Source organism: Monodon monoceros, unplaced genomic scaffold (assembly GCF_005190385.1).
Source record: "Monodon monoceros isolate NGI ecotype Baffin Bay Population unplaced genomic scaffold, NGI_Narwhal_1 Super_Scaffold_3, whole genome shotgun sequence".
NCBI lineage: Eukaryota > Metazoa > Chordata > Mammalia > Artiodactyla > Monodontidae > Monodon > Monodon monoceros.
This window is the reverse complement of record NW_021703780.1, coordinates 25,520,657-25,541,057: the sequence shown is the minus strand read 5'-3', so window position 1 is coordinate 25,541,057 and position 20,401 is coordinate 25,520,657. Positions and strand designations below refer to the sequence as shown.

At 46.9% G+C, this 20,401-nt stretch overlaps 1 protein-coding gene across 1 annotated transcript; it reads right to left on the bottom strand.

Annotated features, from left to right (window-relative positions):
• Positions 1–762: 762 nt before the first annotated feature.
• On the bottom strand, positions 763–18,463 carry MCM3 (minichromosome maintenance complex component 3). Its single transcript, XM_029243976.1, has 17 exons — positions 18,202–18,463; positions 17,090–17,202; positions 16,470–16,678; positions 15,867–15,997; positions 13,665–13,903; positions 13,093–13,201; positions 12,040–12,193; positions 11,565–11,696; positions 10,754–10,962; positions 8,588–8,762; positions 8,120–8,246; positions 7,166–7,316; positions 4,587–4,727; positions 3,991–4,094; positions 3,398–3,483; positions 2,899–2,968; positions 763–1,518 (listed from the first exon to the last, which is right to left on the bottom strand). The coding sequence occupies exons 1-17, from the start codon at positions 18,277–18,279 to the stop codon at positions 1,320–1,322; spliced, it is 2,427 nt and encodes an 808-aa protein (XP_029099809.1). The 5' UTR covers positions 18,280–18,463; the 3' UTR covers positions 763–1,319.
• Positions 18,464–20,401: the final 1,938 nt, after the last annotated feature.

Here is a 20,401-nt window from a genome sequence, read left to right as displayed (position 1 = left end):
CCAATCCATGTGACCCAGGCCCGTCATCAAGTCACACTTTTTTTCTTTCTATTTAAGTAACCTCAAAAGTTCTTCAGAAGCTACCTAAACCATACAGAGGATAGAAGTCCCGCCCTGGCCCCTCCACAAACTTCTGTGCAAACAAACTAACAAACCCTAAGGGCTGGACAACAGGTGTTAAGAGGTTTCATAAAGGGACTTCCTTGGCGGTCTGGGGGGTTAAGACTTCGCCTTCCAAGGCAGGGGGTGCAGGTTCCATCTCTGGTCAGGGAGCTAAGATCCCACATGCCTCTCAGCCAAAAAAACAAAACATAAAACAGAAGCAATACTGTAGCAAATTCAATAAAGACTTTAAAAATGGTCCACATCAAAAAAAATCTTTAAAAACAAAAACGCTTCATAACGCTCCTGTAAGGGGATCTCTTAACGGGCAAGAATTCACATGATTTTGAGGCATCCGATGTATTGGGTATTATTTCTCCATGAAGGGGCTTTGATTCCTGCTCAGAAAAGCCTGGCAAAAGGTCAACTCTCCTGGACTTTCACTCACTGGCCTCCTGCGGCTGTTTGGGTTTGCAGCTTTAACCAATAAATGCTGGCATCCCTGAGGAAGAAATCTGCCCATAGAAGGCCGAGGCCCCAGAGTGCAGTTGCCTGCTGCCACCTTGTGGTGACTCAGTCGAAACGCGGGCAGCCCATCCCGCAGGGCGGAGCTTTCAAGGAAAAAAAACCACAATTAAATATGTCCATAAAATCACACAGTATTAAGGTCACAATGGGTAAGTTTATTCAACGTCTTGGATATTTGAGTCAAAAGTACGTATAAGTCAACTAGTGCTACTGCAAAGCAAGCTTTCTTGGCCTTAGGACTTGCCTCAGAGCTTCTCTCCATCAGCACAGAAACACCCAAAGTCTGTTCTAGACCAAAGTGCTCGGGGGTGGGGGGATAAAAAGCCAACACAGAAAGGATGAACAGAAACCAGCTGTGCCCCCCAAAATACTCAGAAGTCATGTTACCTACAGCGAACAATGGTGTGGCTTGTTTGGGGAGGGGCCGTGAGGAGTGTGGTCCAGTCTCTTGCAGTGAAGATGCATCATCTTCGTCCTGCCCACCTTCTTCTTCTCTTAACCCTGAAGCAGCTTTCATGACCCATCCCCAGGCTTCCACCAAGCCCTGCCTCCGCTTGGTCATCCGTCCTCCACTTCAGTTCCATTCAACACTGACATTCAGGGAATGAACACATAGGCTGGGGGGATGGGGAGGAGGAAATGGGAAGAAACTTTCTTGGCCGAACCCCACCGTCCACAGACGAGGGACCTCAGATGAGGAAGACGATGCCCTCGGAGACCATGACCTGGTTGTCATCCTGCATCCTGCTCAGCGCAGCCTGGATCTCCGCAGAGGAGAAGGGCTCTTCGTTGTCCCGACTGATGGATTCTGTGAGGCGATTCATGCCCACCGACTGTGCGTGAGCTTCCTGGAACACCTCCAGGAGGGCCGCCTTGAAGGCCTTCAACCTGCCCAGGACAGGAGAGACAGGGTGAAGGAGCAGGAAGTGGCCCACGTGCTCTCAGGCCAGATCAATGCTGGGGTCCATCAGCACAGGCATCCTCCAACTGCACAGCCTGCCCCGGATGGCTGCTCCACGCCCAAGCTTCCCCCTTAAAGCTAAGTTGTTGTAGTACAGAGCTTCCTGCACAGTGAGAAATAACAGCATTTTAAAAACCAGAGGCCTCTGAGCATGTGCGAAACTGGCGTCCATATACCATCAGCAGAAACGCAAACTTGGATGGCATCTTTGGGAGGCGAATTAGTCACATGTACTACAATTTTAAAGTGCATCTCCTTTGACCCCAGGAATCCATTCCTAGAAGCTAACCCCACAGCTCTTCCCCCGCCACTGCACAGTGATAAATGTTAAGAATGTTTTACTGTCAACAGCAGTCTTAAGAAGGGTAAATGTCCACCATTAGAAAACAAAAATAAAAATTTACACATCCATACTATGGAAACCCTGCAGTCATTGAAAAGAGATCTCCATGTGCTGATTCAGAAAGTGCTTTAAGATATAGTTCAATGGGGCTTCCCTGGTGGCGCAGTGGTTGAGAGTCCGCCTGCTGATGCAGGGGACACGGGTTCGTGCCCCGGTCCGGGAAGATCCCACGTGCCGCGGAGCGGCTGGGCCCGTGAGCCGTGGCCACTGAGCCTGCGCGTCCAGAGCCTGTGCTCCGCAACGGGAGAAGCCACAACAGTGAGGGACCCGCTTACCGCAAAAAAAAAAAAAAGTGTAGTTCAATGGTTGTCCTGGAGGATGGAATTATACTTGATCTTAATGTTTTTTCCTAAATACTTTTCAATTTGTTCAAACTTTTTTCAGTGAAGACACTGTGTTGAGTCTGTTAAGGTGTTAAAAGAAAACAGCAAACCTTAGCCGTGGACTTACTTTGAAATCCAGGAAACATAAAATTTATAGATAAAACTGTTTCTGAACCTCTAGTGGTAAAAATTCTTTATCTCAAAACAAATGACAACAGTTCAGTGAGGAGGAAAAAAAAAAATATATATATATATATATATATATCTCCTACTGAGAGGAACCCAAGGTTACAGTGAGACACAACTTGTCCTTGCTCTACGACCCTTCTTCCTGAACTCACAAGGGTATTGATTTAAAATTCCCACAGAGAGAATTATTTATAAAGCAAATGGTAAAACATAAACAACTGGGGATTCTGAGTAAAGAGTGTAAAGAATTCTTTACACTATTTTTGCAACTTTTTTCAAGTTTGAAATTGTCAACAGAATAGAAACTGTTCTAAAAACCCTCGGGCCTCTAGTTCTGAGCTCCGTTGATAACAGTTTTCCTACCATCCCGGGGAGAGGTCTTCCCTCCTCACCTGGATTCACTCAACTCCGCCTTCTGGGACTCCTTGGTCTCCTGTGAGTCTGTCGCCTTTGGAGTGTGCACTTGAGGGGGAAAGGGTGGCAGAGAGCGGGAGGACGACAAGGTGAAGCCATGTCCACAGAGCCCAGGGGCCCCTCTCCAACCCCGCCCTCATGAGCCTGCAACACTCACTCCTGGGGCCCTCGGGGGCCAGCCAGGGCAGGCAGGGAGAAAGGCCTCAAGTCAGACGGGGGACCCTCAGCACACGGGATCTGGGACGCTCACACCAGGCTTGGCAAGGAGCACAGTTCACCGGGGAGGAAGCAGACAAGGGGGCAAAGCTTATTTCCAAAGTTCTGACTGAGTTTCCTGGGATTCTCGTGGACAGACCTCTTAGACACAGGGTCCCAAGTGGGGAGCCCACTGGGAGCCCACCAGCAAACGCAACAGGCAGAGCACTGAAGGTTCAGCAGTCAGGGACCACCTCGTAGCACTAGGGGCCGCTCGCTTACCCTGAGGCATCTCCTTCTCCGTGTCGCTGAAGTCGTAGGGGTCATAGGAGTCCCCATCCTTGGCAGCCGAGTGACGGGTCTTCCTCCTAAAATGCCCACAGCAGTTAGGGGACGGACTTTGGTGAGCTCCGTCCTGCACCTCTGACCACAGAGAACCATCTACATACAGTCCAAATGGAACACTAGGCCCAGGCCTGTACAAACTGCTACCTTTTCTGAAAGAGACCAAACGTCTCTGGACTAGAGCACGAGCAGGCCCTGCTTCCCAACGCTCTTCTCTGTCGTCCACCCTCATAAATTCAACCACAGGTGTGAGAGGAAAAGATAACCTGGAGGAGAGACTTCTGAAATGTGGACTCAACAGCCTCTGAGCGGGTTACTGCTCCTCTACTTAGCACTTCCCTAGCAGGAAAGAGGCCAAAAGCTTCACACCGAAGACAAAGGGGGCTGTCACCCTCTCTGCTCGAGTCACCTTCACCCTCTGACTCACTGCAGCACTGGCCTGGTCACCCCTCCCCGCAGCCTTGCCCCCCTCCGCCCCTCCCCAGCCCTAATCTAAGTCTTTCATCTCCTTCCTCGGTGCCTCATCCGACCTCTTCCTCTTCTGCTCTTGGCCTTCCTGGCTTTTCTCCACTTCATCTTCTGTCTCCGATTCATCCTCACTTTGCTTCTTACGTTTCTTCTCCTTCTCGAGAACCTAGGACACCAAGCCACACGTGGGTGTGCAGGAGGGTCACAGATGCCGGGGACTGAGTAAAGAACAGTCCCTCCTGCACCATCGATAGCAGTGACTCCCTGGGTCTGATGACCTGGACTCTCTCATTCCTGAGTCCAGGACCAGGGGCAGGGGGTTGGCTGCGACCCATCCTTAAAGCTGCTGGAAGCTGGGTGCCATACCCTTCTCACAGTATGTGCTCAAGGAGCGTTCACTGAATACAGAAATGAATGGAAAAAAGTCTATCCCATAATGGTTAAGTGAAAAACAATTCATTTCTTTATAGATCAGGTGTTCAGTTTAAATTTAAGACAACCCCCATGCTAGCAAAGAGATTAAGTCAGGGGGAGGCCAGTGGAAAGACGCTGCTTTCTGCCAACAACCCAGATACAGGTGTCAACCGTGCACGGCTGTGAGGCACGAGCTCCGACAATTCATTCAGAGGAGCCTCAGGCCCAGCACCTGGATGCTCACCTTCTTGAAGTAAGCGTACTGGACCAGCTCCACAGCCACTTCTGCGTCCTGCATGTCCACGGTCTTGCTCATGCGGGCCTTGGCGTGGGCCGTGGCCAATCGAATCAGAGTTTCCAGTGTCCGGGCTGTCACTGGAGACGTCTGGGAGAGAAGACAAAGGGGCCCACTCATCCAGGATCCCCCCACGGCATGCCGGTCATGCCCGTCACTCCCACCGCACAGAGAGGGAAAGACTCCACCAGAAAAACTCTGGAAAAACCAACCCATGGAGCCAGAAAAAAGTACGTAAAATTCAGAAAGATAAAAACAACCAAGGAAACATGACTGAGGGCTGAGGGAGGGAGAACGAGGTGAATGGGGAAGAAAACCATCCAGCATCTTACAGCTGGAGAGGAAAGTGAGGAAGAACCTTTGCCGCAGGCCTGCAACGCGCCAGGATCCCGCTTTTATGTTCACTGTGTCAGTCAACGGCCTTAATAACCTGGAGCAGCTTTAGAGATGAGGAAAATGGGACTCGAAGAGCTTCCAATAATTTGTCTAATGTCACACTACGTGGGGGTGTGAGAGAGGTTATCTGAGGACAAACTTTCTAAAGTTGGGTAAACCCACCTAGGTCCAGAGGAGAAGCAGAATTCTGACATGTTCTTATCAAGTGGTTCCCAAAGGGGTGGGTGTTATCCCAAACGGGGTGGTGAAGGGTGGTGGAGGGTTCATCTTTTTAAAATGCTATTGTCTGAAAGGCATCCCTGGTCTAATGGATCAGAATGTCTGGTTTAAGAATTCATTCCCTGTTGGTCCAGTGGTTAGGACTCCACACTTCCACTGCCTAGGGCACGGATTCAATCTCTGGTCGGGGAACTAAGATCCCACAAGCCGTGCAGTGCAGCCAAAACAAAAAAAGTTTCAGATGATTCTGATGTGCCCTCCTAGGTAAGCAGCCCTGACATTATCCAACCTTCTCATTTTATGGGTTGAAAAACTGCGACCTGGGAGGTGAAAGGATGTGCACAAGTTGCAAACGTTACTGAAGCCCTGGGGTCAGAGCCCAGGGCTGGTCTTTCCACCACACCTCCCGTCCCCCATCCTATGATGCTTCAGGGATGTATCTGGTCACTTCTGCTTTCTAGTTTTCTAAATGATCACTTACAACCAATCTGACATTCAAAAACAAATACATTCATATTTAAATAAATTCACCAATTTTTTTAATGATTTAGAAAGCTACCAGAGTATGTAGCTTATACATTCCATCGTAAACTCCAATTCTTGAATAACCTAAAGCTGATGAAATCCTAGCCTACACGAGCAGAACTACAGAGCCCAAACTGAGAGATTTACCAACCCCACTAAGACCACAACTAAGATAGTGTACTGTATTCAGTGAGAGGGCCTTTGACACACTGGAACATGTTCATGTGACAGGAAAAACAATTAAAAAGACAGGGGGCTGTTTAATCTGAAGAAAATAAGTCATACACAGTCTCCAGAAAACAAAATTAAGGCCCAGGGGTAGAAGTCATGGAGAAGCAGGTTTAAGCTCAATAAATAGAAGAATATTCTAACATTTCAATGCAGTGATTCAATGTAGTGATTCAATGCAGTGATTTCAATGCAGGCATGCTGTCACTGGAGGTGTCAAGGAAGTCCCAGCAGGAATTCCAGAAGATGGAATGCTTGTCTGGGTGTAAGTCTGGAATAGATGATCTGGGGTCATGTCTGAATCCAAGACTCTATGCCTCTATCACATCATGATGGTTTGGGACCTGGGTCTTTCTGCTGTGAAATCCTACCTATATAAACTACACTGCCCCAAAAGACTTCGATAAATTCACGGGCAGGTGTATTAGGTTTCTAGAAATAGCCTTGGATGATCATCATGGCTACGCAACTCCTAATTTTTTTTCGAAGTCCAGCCCAAATATCATACCCTTTGGGAATCCTTCCCTGACATTCATATCCCTTCTGGAAAGTCTAAAGGAAAAATTAACAGCTTCTGCATCTACACCCCAACTGTCTTTCACATTCATTCCCCTTTGGGTACTACACTGTGGTATATAATTATAGGTATATATGACCTTTTCATCTACTTTCTGCCTCCCGGGCCCAGGACTGAGCTCTTGGGGGACTGCACGTAAGAACAGAGACTCATTCAGTTCCTAGAAGTCGCTCACGTTTGCTGAATGTTTTTTTCTTTTTTTGGCCGTGCCGCACGGCTCGAGGGATCTTAGTTCCCCAACCAGGGATCGAACCCGTGCCCCCTGCAGTGGAAGCGCGGAGTCTTAACCACTGGACCACCAGGGAAGTCCCACATATTTGCTGAATAAATCACAGCTTCTGGAGGCCAATGTCATCTGAACTCATGAGAAACACGTTAGCTCTGGGGTTCACATTGCATTTTCCTTTGTAAAAGGAAATGATTACAGTAGCGTAACAGGAAGCCCTTCAGGCCAGAAAGAAAAAGGTAAGGAATCACTCAGTTAAAATGCTTCCAATGCTCCCAGGGAGCGGGGACTCCCTCCCCAGCCTCACCCTGAGGGGCTCCGGTCACCCTCCGGTCACCATCCCACAGGCAGGCTCACCCTGGCAGTGTCCAAGCCCATGCTGTCCTGGCTGCGCAGGCATGAGTACTCCTCTGCGATGTAGGCGGCCGACTCCTGCGTCAGGATGGGCTTGATGATTTTGGCCACGTGGATGTATTTCCTCATGAAAGCTGCACTCACCATCTTCTCCCTGGACCCGCACACGGCAAATTTCACTCCCCTGCCACAGCCCAGCACCTGCCTGGGGTCGTAGCCTTGCCCCTCCTCAGGGAAGTCAAGGTCACGTGACAGAGCAGAGATACAGCCTGGAACCCAGTGTCACAAACCCCATTCATACACAACATGTACAAGACCCTCTCACATACTTTTATTTAATTCTATGGTGTTACTTAGGTATTACTTGTGAAGTAGGTAGTTTAGGTATGAAGTGTAGGTGTTATCTGTCCTATTTTATCAGTGGGAAAACTATGGCTCAGAGAATCTTAAGTGGACTCAAATTTCATTTTCTGTCTCCAAATTCCACATTCTTAAACCAATAGGTTTGAAGATTACACTATGCTTCCGACTGCACCAAGGCCAAAAATAGAGGAATGGGATCTCACATGTCAGGCACTGAGCACAAGTCTCCTTTATCCAAATCCACTTGCAACCTTTCCAGTGCTTGCGATCTACTGCCCCTTCAACAAAAGCTCACCACGAATGGCCACGAGACTTGTGCAACACTTCACGTACACGGGTAACATGACACACCCACCATCAGTTAGGTGGGCGTCAAAGCCTTCCATTTTAGGAAAAGACCAGAACCTAAGCTTGATCACCCACGAACATTCACACGGCAAGTGGCCATGAAAAAGGGTGCATCTGTGGATCCAGAAGAGAAAACAGGCCCCCATGATTACGACCCCAAGCATGATCTTGGCCTGGACAGCACATATAAACATGTTCTACACAAATCTCAGGTTCCCTCTAGGAAGAGGTGTGAAGAATGCTCACTTCTTTTTCTTGGCCCCATGCAGAAGGCTATCATGCTTCTCGTAGATCTGGGTGGCCTGCTGGTCTTCCTGGCTAAAGTTGGGATCCTCCGTGGCCAGGATATCCACGGCACTCCCTAGAGGCATAGCTGGAAAACCAAGTCAGGAGAAAGAATAAGAAAGAGCTGAACCCAGGGGAAATCGCTTCTTCTGAAGAGATACAAGACTCTCAAAGCAAGGACCCAGAAGGAAGCAAACACGTGAGCCCCACAAATAAGGAGGCAGAACCACCTGGCCCACAGAAGAGGCTCAAAGGTGTTCCCAGACCCTGAAATGGACAAGAGACACACCGTAGGAACCAGGGAGGCGAGGGCACCTTCCACATCACCCCAGACGCTACCACGCCCACCAACGCCAGGCTGGGTCTGAGAGCGCAGCCTGTGTCTAGGTGCCCTCCCCTCAGTCAGGCTTCCTCTTCCCCCGGCCTCACCGTCACCATCCTGCTCGCCGGGTGCCCGGTAGCGGTGCATTCTGAGGACGTGGTCTGAGATCTCCCGATCCTGCTCAGGATCCATCTGATCCAGCATGATGAAGAGAAGGTCGAATCGGGACAGCAGTGAGTCCTGCAGTCCGATGTTCTCCATGGGGGTCTTGTACTGATCGTACTGGGTGGGGAACACGAGAAAAAAGGAGAGTGGAGACAACATCAATGGGAAGGAAGAACAAGGAGGCCGGATCGGCTAGGTGAGTGAGAACAGAAGACCAGACCTTCAAACGCAAAGCGAATAAGCAGTGAAGATGTAAAGCGTTTCCAAGCTTCTAAGAAACTGAATTCATTTCCTCTATGTGCAGCCCTCCTCTGACGCTCAGCTGACCTGAGCAAGCTCAGAGCCCCACGCCCTTCCTTCCAGGTAAACAGAGCCCCACCTCCTCGCTCCGGTGCCTCTAGCAAGCTGACTGTGGGTCTCAAAATCAGCCTTCTCCTCCCCAAGCTTCACTCTGCTCCTCAATCCGAGGCAGGACTAGCTCTGGAAGATGAGTCCCTCTTCCCTACCTATTATGAAGACATGACAAGCTGGCTAAGCCAGAAACACCTGGAGCCTCTGGCTTCCTTACTCAGAAGGTACTGGGTAAAGTCTCAACAAAAACGCGTGAAAATCTATAAACCATAATGTCTTAAGGATCAAGGGAGGTTTTCCTGGGACTCAAGAACGCCTATACCCTTATCTTTCAACTCCCGGGCCTACGAGCTGACGCCTCCCCACGTCAGTCAGAGGCCTGACAACCTCGTAGGTAACATTAACGATTCTGGCCACGTTCACATTCCAGGACCTGCCATCTTCTCCCTATGTTCCCCAGAGAAATTCTTCAGAATGACGTAACACGTGTTACCATTAATCTAAAACTGTATGATTCTCAACCCACACTATGCATTAGAACTAACCTACGGAGCCTTTCTAAACCATAGCTGCCAAGAGCCCCAACCCAGAGATTTGGATTCAGAAACTCTGGGCTGGCGACTAGGCACCTGTATGTTTAAAAAATGCCAGCAAAACAGGTATTCTCATTCACTGCGGGATCATAAATTGTCAGAGCACAGCATGGGCTCTGGGTTCGAATCCTCTCTGCCATTTTCTAGCTTGTGACTCTTGAGCGAGTTACTTAACCTTTTATGCCTTCATTTTCTCATCTGTAAAATGAGGATAATACCTACCTCACAAGGTTATTGTGAGAGTGAAAGGAGTTAATAAATATAAAGCATCTGTAAGTATTAGTTAATAGTATTATAATGGTACAATCTTTAAAAGGGGCAATTTGGCAATCTCTACCATAAAAATGCATGTAACTGCTAATCCAGTGATTCCATTGCTAAGTATTCATTCCCAAATGCTTAACAAAATGCACATAAAGGGATGTTCACTACAGTTTCATTCATAATAACAGAGGAGAAAGGGAAAACACCAAATGCCCATCATTTGGAGACTGGTTAAACAAATTATTATAAGTCCATACAATGGAATACTAGACAGCTGCTTAAAAGAAAACAAAAACAAAACCCCTAAACTCAGCAAACCCGAAGCTGGATAAATATAAAAGATTACACCTAAGCACATCATAGTCATACTAAAAAACAAAGATAAATAGATTAATTCTTAACAAGGAGATAGTGTATTTACTGGCACATGCTAAAGTTTGTTTTTTTGTTTTTCTTTTCATGCTAAAGTTTTTGTTTCCTGAAACACTCAAGAGCTGTCAGTGGTCATCTCTTGGGAAAGGAACAGGAGAGAGAAGGCAGGCTATTAATTTCCTTATTATATCTCTCTGCTCTGTTCATAAATCCTCCGACCATCTGCATGCAGTACTTTTATCTCAGTGTCAATGTAGGTTACCTGGGTTGTGAGGCTGCAGGTCACTTTTGTTTTCTTCTTTGTATTTTTAAAAACTTATTTTAAATAAATAACTTTCCAGGGGATTCTGACATGGATGAACGGGTGAGGAACCACTGCCCTAAACCAAGGACAGTAACAAGATGACAAGCTTACTTTGGTTTGTGGCCTGTTGCTCCCCAGGTCACCTGGAATAAACTTTGCAGCCCAGTCACTCAGCAAAACCAAATGAAGGTGAGGACAACAGTTGAGTGCCTGATCTCACTCACCCTGCCGTAGACGGGGTTGGCGGCTGCCAGAACACTGCAGCGGGCGTTAAGCCGAGCGTGGATGCCGGCCTTGGCAATGGTGACTCGGCCCTGCTCCATCACCTCGTGGATGGCCGTGCGGTCCATGTCAGACATCTTGTCAAACTCATCGATGCAAACCACGCCTCGGTCAGCCAGGACCATGGCCCCCGCCTCCAGACGCCGCTCCCCTGGTAGGTGGGGAGGGAAAAACACACACTACCATCCAGGTTGTAGGGGACGGGACTAGATGTCAGTCTCCTTCCTAAGCACCTCGCACTGCCATACATGAGAACGAGAGTGTAGTTAAGAGGTGTCAGCACCTAGACTCAGAGGAAGCCCTGAGGAAGCTCGTATCTGAACAGTATTCCTTGTCCCACTTTGATATCTAAGCAGCTAGCCTCCAACACACTTCCTTCACAGATTTCCTCTCTTTATCCTCATCTTCAAGCCATTTCCCAACTAGATCTCTGTTCTCTTTTCACTGGTCTTCAAATCCCTTCCTCTAACGTATAAAGCAGCACAATCTTCTTTTTTATTTCCCTTCAAATGTCAAAAGTTGCTCCTTCACAGCTCTTTCCAACAGCCTTCCAGGAGACATTCTTGTCACTAGAGGGCCACCCAAACATTTCAATAATTCACCCATTGTTGCCAGATACTTGGTCCTCTCCAATCTGGCCCACACTAACCTCTCAAGTGTATCTTCCCAATACAGGCCAGCGCCTGGAGCAAGCTCAAACCATCTATGCTCATCTCACTGCTGGACCTCTGCCAAGGACCCTTCCACCCATACCTGTTTCCTGGTCTGTGGTGACAGCGGCCGTGAGACCCACTCCAGACGAGCCCCGGCCAGTGGTGGGGATGGCCCGAGGTGCGGTACACAGTACGTACCGCAGAAGCTGGGACTTGGCGACCGATGGGTCTCCTGTAATGGGACGGGGCAGCAGTGATTCTTGGAAACTCCCCTGCCCCCCAGCAAGTGCTGCTTTTCTAGCACAGCTCTTGACACAATAGAAATGTATAGTAACAGGTTGTTAATATTATTTCTTTCCCTTTCCCTTTACCATTCACAGAAGAATATATTTTAGACATTATAAATCAGGAACCCCAGAAATAATAAAAATAATTTTAAAAATTCATTTTAGACTTTTGCCCTTTGATGGGACTGAAACACAGCCAGCTACAGACACACAATTTGACAGATGATAGATTCCTGCAACCACACCCCACAGGGGGAGACCAGGAGACTAAAATCCCCAACACCATACCTATTAGAAGGATATTGATGTCCCCACGGATGTGGCTGCCATTCTCTAGGTCTCGTTCCACTCCTCCCAAGAGCAAGCAGAGGATTGCCTTTTTGACATAGTCATGCCCATGGATGCTGGGGGCCAGCGACCTGGCCAGCTGGTCAAAGATATCCTGGAGGAAGAACCACCACGGAGTGAAAAGCCTAAGGAGCCTCCATGGGGTTGGATGAACTCACTTCAGCCCACAGAAGATGGTTGAAGAAATACACTGTTCTTAACTGTAAAAGCTTCTTCTCTAAGACTTTCACACCGATCAGAGCATTATCAGAACAGACACAGAGGAAGCCTGGATTCCAAAACCTGCTCAGAGCTTTAATGTTTAGGAAAAAAAGTGCTTCCAGGCTCAAAACATTTTAGTTTTAATAAGACTATGTATTGTGCTTCAGCAGTAACCTCTGTCACACATGCATAGATTTTGTTCAATTCTGAATGTGAACATTCTGTCTTTGAAAGGAGAAATTTTTTAAAGAAAAATAGAGAACAAAAATAACATATTTTAAGGGCTTCCCTGGTGGCGCAGTGGTTGAGAGCCCGCCTGCCGATGCAGGGGACACGGGTTCGTGCCCTGGTCCGGGAAGATCCCACATGCCGCGGAGCGGCTGGGCCCGTGAGCCATGGCCGCTGAGCCTGCGCATCCGGAGCCTGTGCTCCGCAATGGGAGAGGCCACAACAGTGAGAGGCCCGCGTACCACAAAAAAAAAAACAAAACAAAACATATTTTATCTTTAAGTAACAATGTATCACTGGTGTATTCCATATAGACTCCTTGGTACACTAACATTCTAACTCCTAATATTTGTATTAGGTTCACTTAGCAGGTAGCACAACAGAAATATTAAAGAAAAACAGCAAAAACACCCTTTTGCATGCTGACTCAAAACTAGAAGCTGGCACCAAATACTTCAGAGAAAAAGCCTTGACCTTCCTCCTGATGCAGTACAAAGATGGCCATGCCCAAATATGACCCTAACAAATCCATCTCCACCCTCAAATCCTCAAAGGACGCCACACCTTGGAACGGGTTTTACTGAACTTCTTGATCTTGGCTATGTCCTCAGCAGAGAAGGAAGGCTGAACGTCCTTGCTCATATGCTTCACGTTACAGGCAATCAGGACAGTCCTGGGACAGAGAGGACAGTAAGAGGCTATTTTCAATTCCTAACACCAAAGCCTTCTTAGGCTCCTAACCTAGAACAGCAAATCAGAAAAAAATAAAGAAAAGAAAAAACAGAGAAGCAAAGCTGTTCCGAATTCAACCACTGATTCTCTTCATCTATGACACAAATATGTTGATGGTGCCTCACCCTGGGAATTTACCTCCTGCTGACCCACAGAGCTTGGGACAGTGTATGGGAGGGAGGTGGGAACATGCAAGAAACCCCCAGGTAAGCCAGGAGGCTGTAATATATGACCAGTAACTCCCACTTCTAGCATAAGACAGTATGGCGAGTTTTATCTCCCAGGCAGGTAGAGTGTTTCACCAGTCCAATGTAACTCTGGGGAAGATGGCAAACTGGAGAAAGATTGCTACCAGAATGTACTCTGCCAGCAGCATTCCAAACACCTCAGGACGAACCATCTACCTGAAGGTCCCTGAGGTGTAGCCTCCCTTCTTTCCAGGAAGGCAGCGGTAGGTCCCCACCACCTGGACCCGGTCACCGGGCTTCACTCTGTCCACCAAGTCATCATCCAGTATGACGTCCACGGAGCGGGGAAGCTGGCCAGCGGGGGCCTTCTCTGGCATCTCCTGGATGGTGATGATCTGGTGGTCTTTGTAGACAGAAAGGCCGTATTCTGTCTCAAGGGGATTGTTTTCCTCATCCTGGAAAAGTCACAGAGAGGCAGTCATCTCGACCATGTCTTAGAATGCCACATTCGTTTGTTGTAGGAAACAAATATAATTTGTAGATAAACCGCATGAGATTAGTATCCAGGAACAATAAACGCCAAATATCTTCTCCAGTTTTTTCCATTCCTGTCTGTTCTAGTTACAAACCATCTAATGGAAGGGGTGATCTACAGCCAGAAGGGACCATGGCTGTATTAACATCTATACTGAGATCCTTACTTCCCCTATGCTATGACTCGGTATTTCTACTCCTAGGTAATACCCAACACAAACGTTCACCCAAAGCCACACACTACAATGTTCACAGCAGCACTATTCCAAATAGCTAAAATCTAGAAAATATCCTAATGCCATCAACAGAATGGTTAAATAAGTGTGGTATAGCCACACGAGTGAATACTACACAGCAGTGAAAATATATGGAGTACACCTATACACATGGATGAAACTCAAAAACATATGTTGAACAAAAGAAGCCCAACACAGATGAGCATTTAGATAAAATACAAAAACAGGGAAAAGTACTCGAAGCTGCTAGATGTCAGGATCTCGAGAGCAGTGTGGCTTCAAGAGGGACTTCTGAGCACTAGTAAGGTGCCGTTTCCAGCACTAGTAAGGTGCTGACTTTATATTGAGCTTGTAAAATTTCACTGAGCTGTACACTTATGTAAGCTTTTCTGTATATTAAACTTCAATAAAAAACATTTCAAAGTTTTACTTCCTTGCCGGTTGAATTTTCTAGAAACACAGCAGCTATCACTTGTGGAGTGCCTACTATGTGCAAGGCACTGTGCTGTAACTTCACGAAATTATCTCATGTAATCATCACAACTCAGTCCCCAAAGCTGGTATTTTCCACATTTTACAAATAAGGAAACTGAGGCTGGGAGAGGATAAAGAAGTTCTCCACAGTCCACCAAAGCCCATGCTCTTAAGAACCACACTAGACAACCTCCAGGAGACCTGGTCTGGTGTATTTCAGGTCCTGAGCAAAGAAGCTTGGCCACAGCAATCAGCAGAGTACCCCTGAGTAATTCCTGGAGAATAAATTCTAGAAAGGAGGGATCTTAATGAACAAGAGAGCCAGGTGACTGAGGAAATGCAACTGGCCTGAGAGTAAAAAGACAGGCTCCTGTCCTCAGGGCTATCACTAACTGGAACATAAGTAGTTCTAACTGGAGGCTCGCTGAGCTTCACATTTCACCTGAGATAGACTAAATAGTTCTCAAGTATGACTCAGTTACAATTCTAAGAAACTCAGTCTTGTTTATATGTTACGATTCCTCCACCAGTTGATAAAACTGTAGACAAGGACTGGGTCTTCTTTACATCTGTGTCCTCCTCAGTGCCCGACAATCCTTTGGATACAGTCGCTCTCAATTAAAATTTGATGGCAGGGACAGGCAGAGATAAAATGTGTTCAGACATCAAGTAATCAGTATTAGTCATCTTCTCTTGTCTCTAAGTAAGAAGACTTCGCACCATCCTCAATGCAGACCAATCTGAACACCAAGACTAAAGCCATTCTCCATGTCAACCTTCTCTCAAATCCACAGTAAAATATTTGCAGAGATTTCAGAGTAACATTACTGCATAAGTATTTTTCCATATTACTCTAAGTAGATTACAAAATCATATGATACTATAACTTTGCTAAAAGATCAACGTACATTAGATGACTTTTGTTCCTTCTTTCAATTCTTCCATAATTTTCCAAGTTTTCTAAAAAGAATATTTTTTCTTTAAAAAAGAAAAGAATTGTGAACTTTCCATATTAAACTCTGACTAGCAATCAATCTTTCCTTCAAATTAACCCTTACTTTTCATCCTATTCACATCTAGAAGAAAGACTTCAGATATTACCCAACTACTTGCATTAAAACAGACATCTTTGAGCCCAACCTCTAAAGAGGTCCAATCAATTCATTCTCCTCACCTTGGTAGGATAGACAGAGCTGGACGGAAAGGCCACCAGGGTGGTGAGATCAGAATAATGTCGCTCTATGGTCTTCTTGGTAGCAGGACAGTAGTGAACACTGCGGACGACTTTGGGACGAACTAGAGAGCCTATAGGAATGGAAAGTCACCCAACTAGACAGTGAGAAGGAGGATGTAACCCCGGCAAGCCCACGATGACTCCAAATACTGTGTTCTTCCAACTAGTTGAGCAATTTCAATACTACTTGTCATTAATTCACCTTTATACCTAGAACAACACCATAATCCAAGTAAAACTTCAAGTACAGCTGATCCTGACTGAGAAGTAGTAGGAGTTCACGGTCAGAATGAGGAGACTGCCAAGAGCCACGACTCCTCCACTCTCAGCCAACTTCATCATTCTGCTGGCACAGGTGGTCACTCAAAGTCCCCCTAGTTACTGTGCAATACTTGATTGCAATACCAAGTTTCACCCCGTAATTTCAGTGCTCCACCTTTCTGAAGCCATTAACTCCCCAACTCTACTCCACCTCTCCTGCCTTCCAGCCCCCCAAGCCTATGCCACCTCCATTCCGTTAGTCCCCCACTTTAGCCCACTCACATTTAGTGACAATGCCCTCCACACAGACGACACAGCTAAGGAAGCAGGAGGTAAGAGTCCGGGGAGAGACATGCTTGGAGCCAAAGCTGCCCTCCAAGCCTATATAGAACTCCTCATACTGCTTGGCATATGTAGCATCAATGGAGGCCACAAAATCCTTCAATGCCCGCTGGAAGGCAACCAGCTCCTCAAAGGCATTGCTCAGGAGGCTGCAGACGGGCGAGAGAAAGAATCATTAGGCAGACAGGGCAGAACTCAAAAAAAAGTGGACATTCTTAGATCATCAAAGCTTTGACGGCAAAATCTAGCTTCTACTTTCTCCTGCCATCCTACAAGGCCCAGTACAATACATCAGAACTGAGGGCCAACTTTTAATTCAATGATGGAGAAATGATACTCAGTTAAACATGGAAGAAGGAGCTCTTGAGAAGAAAATGTCCACCACCTACTTTGGGAAGAGAGGTAAAAAAACATAGGAGCTGGTGAGACACTAAGGGCTTCAGGGTCAAAAACATTTCATCCAGGTCCTCTCCTGTGAAGCCTGCTCCAATCCAGGGAAGAGAGGGGAGCCATTCTCACTCAGGGCCAGGATGTGCCCTTGGAGACCCCCAACCACTCACCGGTTAGCCCTTTTCTCGTTTTTCCTACGCAGGTCATTCACGTTGACAATCAACCGGTACTGGTTGTCACTGATCAGCTCCCGAACTTTGCTTTGATAAATTCCCTGGTCTTCCTGCAAAATAGCCACCGCATGCCACAGCAGCCACAAATTCAAAAATCAGATGTTTTTAAACAGAGGCAGCTCTCACAGCAAGAAAAATATATCCATCTCTGCGGCACATCTGAACCCCAATTTCTCCCACGTTTTCACTCACTAGCCTCGGATTCCAAATACGCCCTAAGAGGCCAGTGTATGAATTATAATGACTTCCTCAAGGTCCATATTATTCCTATTATCACCAACGGCTCTCCTGTGTGCAGTCATTTCTCAACCTTTAATGGGGAATTAAAACGAGCTCGTAAGTCTACGAGGACAACAAATAAAAACTTTGTCAAAGTGTAAATTAAACGGACTTTTAATATGCATATCAAAGTGACTTTTCCTTGCAGAATTTTGTATGGAATGAAAATATTTCATTTCCCTACCATCTGTATAATATAAAAAGAGTTCCTACATCCGGACCTAGGAGTAGGGAGCCTTAGCTACATTTACAAACAGCACTATCAACACTTCAAGATGTTTTTACCAACGTTCCACGGCTGTCAGTCTTAAATTGCATGTAAAACCCCCTTTATCTACATACCAATACTCTTTCTCCGCAACCCACTAGATATGGAAAAAGATTGCGGCCAAATCTCCGGTTAGGAAGTCGGTCACTAAAACCTGGGGACCCTAAAATGCGGCGGGTCACTACCGTTTTCCTGCCGTCCTTCCCCTCACCCTCCCCTCAAATTAAGAGAGCAGGGAGTGATCAACGTGGTCTTTGCAGCTGGTTTGCACTTGGAGGAAACCTGTTGCCTTTCGCGAGAACGGCCACCATTTGTACCTGGGAAAAAGTCACAGGATCGCTTTTAACCACTGACTCCGCCTCTAGGAAAGCTACGAGATTAGGGCGCAAGGTCCCGAGCCGCTGCCCCGCAGCCGCAGCCTGGAGGCCCCCGGCCTCCCTCGGCCCATGCGCGGCCCTGAGGCTCCCAGCGCCCTAGTCTCGCGACCCAGCGCCTCTCTCACCTCGTCGTCCAGGAAGTCCAGGTAGTCTCTCTGCGCCTCTCTCAGCTCCACATCGTCCAGCACCACGGTCCCCGCCATGCTCGCCGCACGGAAACTTCTGCCACCGGAGCCGTGCTGAGGGCCCCTGGCTGACCCTGCCCCGGCTCTAACACTTCCCAACTTTTCCCGCCAACAAAAGTAACCTTAAGGAAGGGGTGGGGTATCTTGTAGGGTATTTACATTCTGATTGGCTGAATCCTCTTACGCGAAACTAGAGAGTATCCAATCGAGAGCTGCTTCTTCTCCGAGTTTTCCGCGCGGCGCCTCGCTGTGGCGGGAAATGTGCCATCCGGGGCCCTCTCCGCTCCGCCCTTACTGACGGGAAAGCTGACCAATAGGACGAGAGGATGCTAGCGGAGCCCGTTCATTGGGCAGCCGGAGGGTCGGCGAGACCTGGGAGCACTGCATTCTGGGAGTCGTAGTCTTCCCCCTTATTTCCGGATGTTTTATAAGGGGTTTTTTTTTCAAGTTGTGGTTTCCTGACCTGCTGCAGAGTAAAGAAACTCAGCCCGGAGATTGGGCTGAAAGTAGACTAGACGTCAGAGCATGGAGGTTTAGAACGCAGGGAAATAAAAACATAAAGGCAAATCGTTTTAAAAATATATTCAAATCAGGTATGTTTTTCAAACCACCAACCTCTAGTGGCATCCAGGGGGAAAAAGTGAATTTCGAGAATCTGTGGGTGGAAAATAGAATCACAGCATCTTTGGGAGAGGTTCTTTAGTTCAGTGAGACCCGTTTGCCATCTGAATACCGTGGCTTGAAGTACCCCATAAAAAACGAAATTCTGGACGTAATTACTACACCATCCTACTTGCCAACGGGTAAGTTAAAGGTTTTCTCGCCTTATGAGAAGATCACAAGTTCTTTTTGAAAAACTTAGTTTATTGAAAGATATTTAAACACAAGGAGAAACAAAAAAGGTGTTTCAAGCCACTGTTAAGTATCGATTAGTAATTAAAATATAGCAAATCTGAAATGATAAATAATTAAAAGACCAATTGCATATTGCGATTTTTTTCTTTTTCTTTTTCTTTTTCTTTTTTTTTTTTTTTTTTTTTTTTTTTGCGGTACGGTACGCGGGCCTCACACTGTTGCGGCCTCTCCCATTGCGGAGCACAGGCTCCGGACGCGCAGGCTCAGAGGCCTTGGCTCACGGGCCTAGCCGCTCCGCGGCATGTGGGATCTTCGCGGAACGGGGCCCGAACCCGTGTCCCCTGCATCGGCAGGCGGACTCTCAACCACTGCGCCACCAGGGAAGCCCTGTTTCGATTTTTTAGCTTTATTTTTGAGGTGTAATTTATATACAGTAAGATTCACAAATCTTACATATACAGCTCAATGAATTTTTATTATGTATACACCCCCGTAACCACCCAGTGCACCGTAAGGAGCAGTCCCATCGTCCCTAAATGGTTTTTTTTTTTTTTTTTTTGCGGTACGCGGGCCTCTCACTGCTGTGGCCTCTCCCGTTGCGGAGCACAGGCTCCGGACGCGCAGGCTCAGCGGCCATGGCTCACGGGCCCAGCCGCTCCGCGGCACGTGGGATCTTCCCGGACCGGGGCACGAACCCGTGTCCCCTGCGTTGGCAGGTGGATTCTCAACCACTGCGCCACCAGGGAAGCCCCCTGCATGTATTTTTAATTTTACTGAACAGGACTAGACACCTGGTAATTCTATATTTGAAATTTAGGCCAACTAATTATTAAATTATGTTTGAGGGTCTCCAGGACTCATTGTGCCCTGATAAGTATTTTAAGTATAAGCTGCCTAAACAATATCAATATATATGCCTTCTATTTGTATGTGTATATATATATATTTAGTTATTATACAGTTTATAGTTAGCAATTTTGGGTCATCCTAGTGGGCAGATACATCAATCCTTAGTCAAAGGAAAAAGGCTGTCATCTGCCTGCTTGCTTTATATATATATATATATATATAAACAGGCAAAAAAAAAGAAAAAAGAAAGAAAGGAATTCTAGATGAAGATTCTGTTTGCAATTATGTAGTAAGAGATAATTACTCATTAACCTGAGAATACCTTTATCACTTGATCATACTGTCATTTTGTGACTATATTGAAGGTAATGCTGACAATATTCTCTTCTCTGAAAACAACTTGAAATTAACACTAAAAGAACCTGGAAGCTTAGTT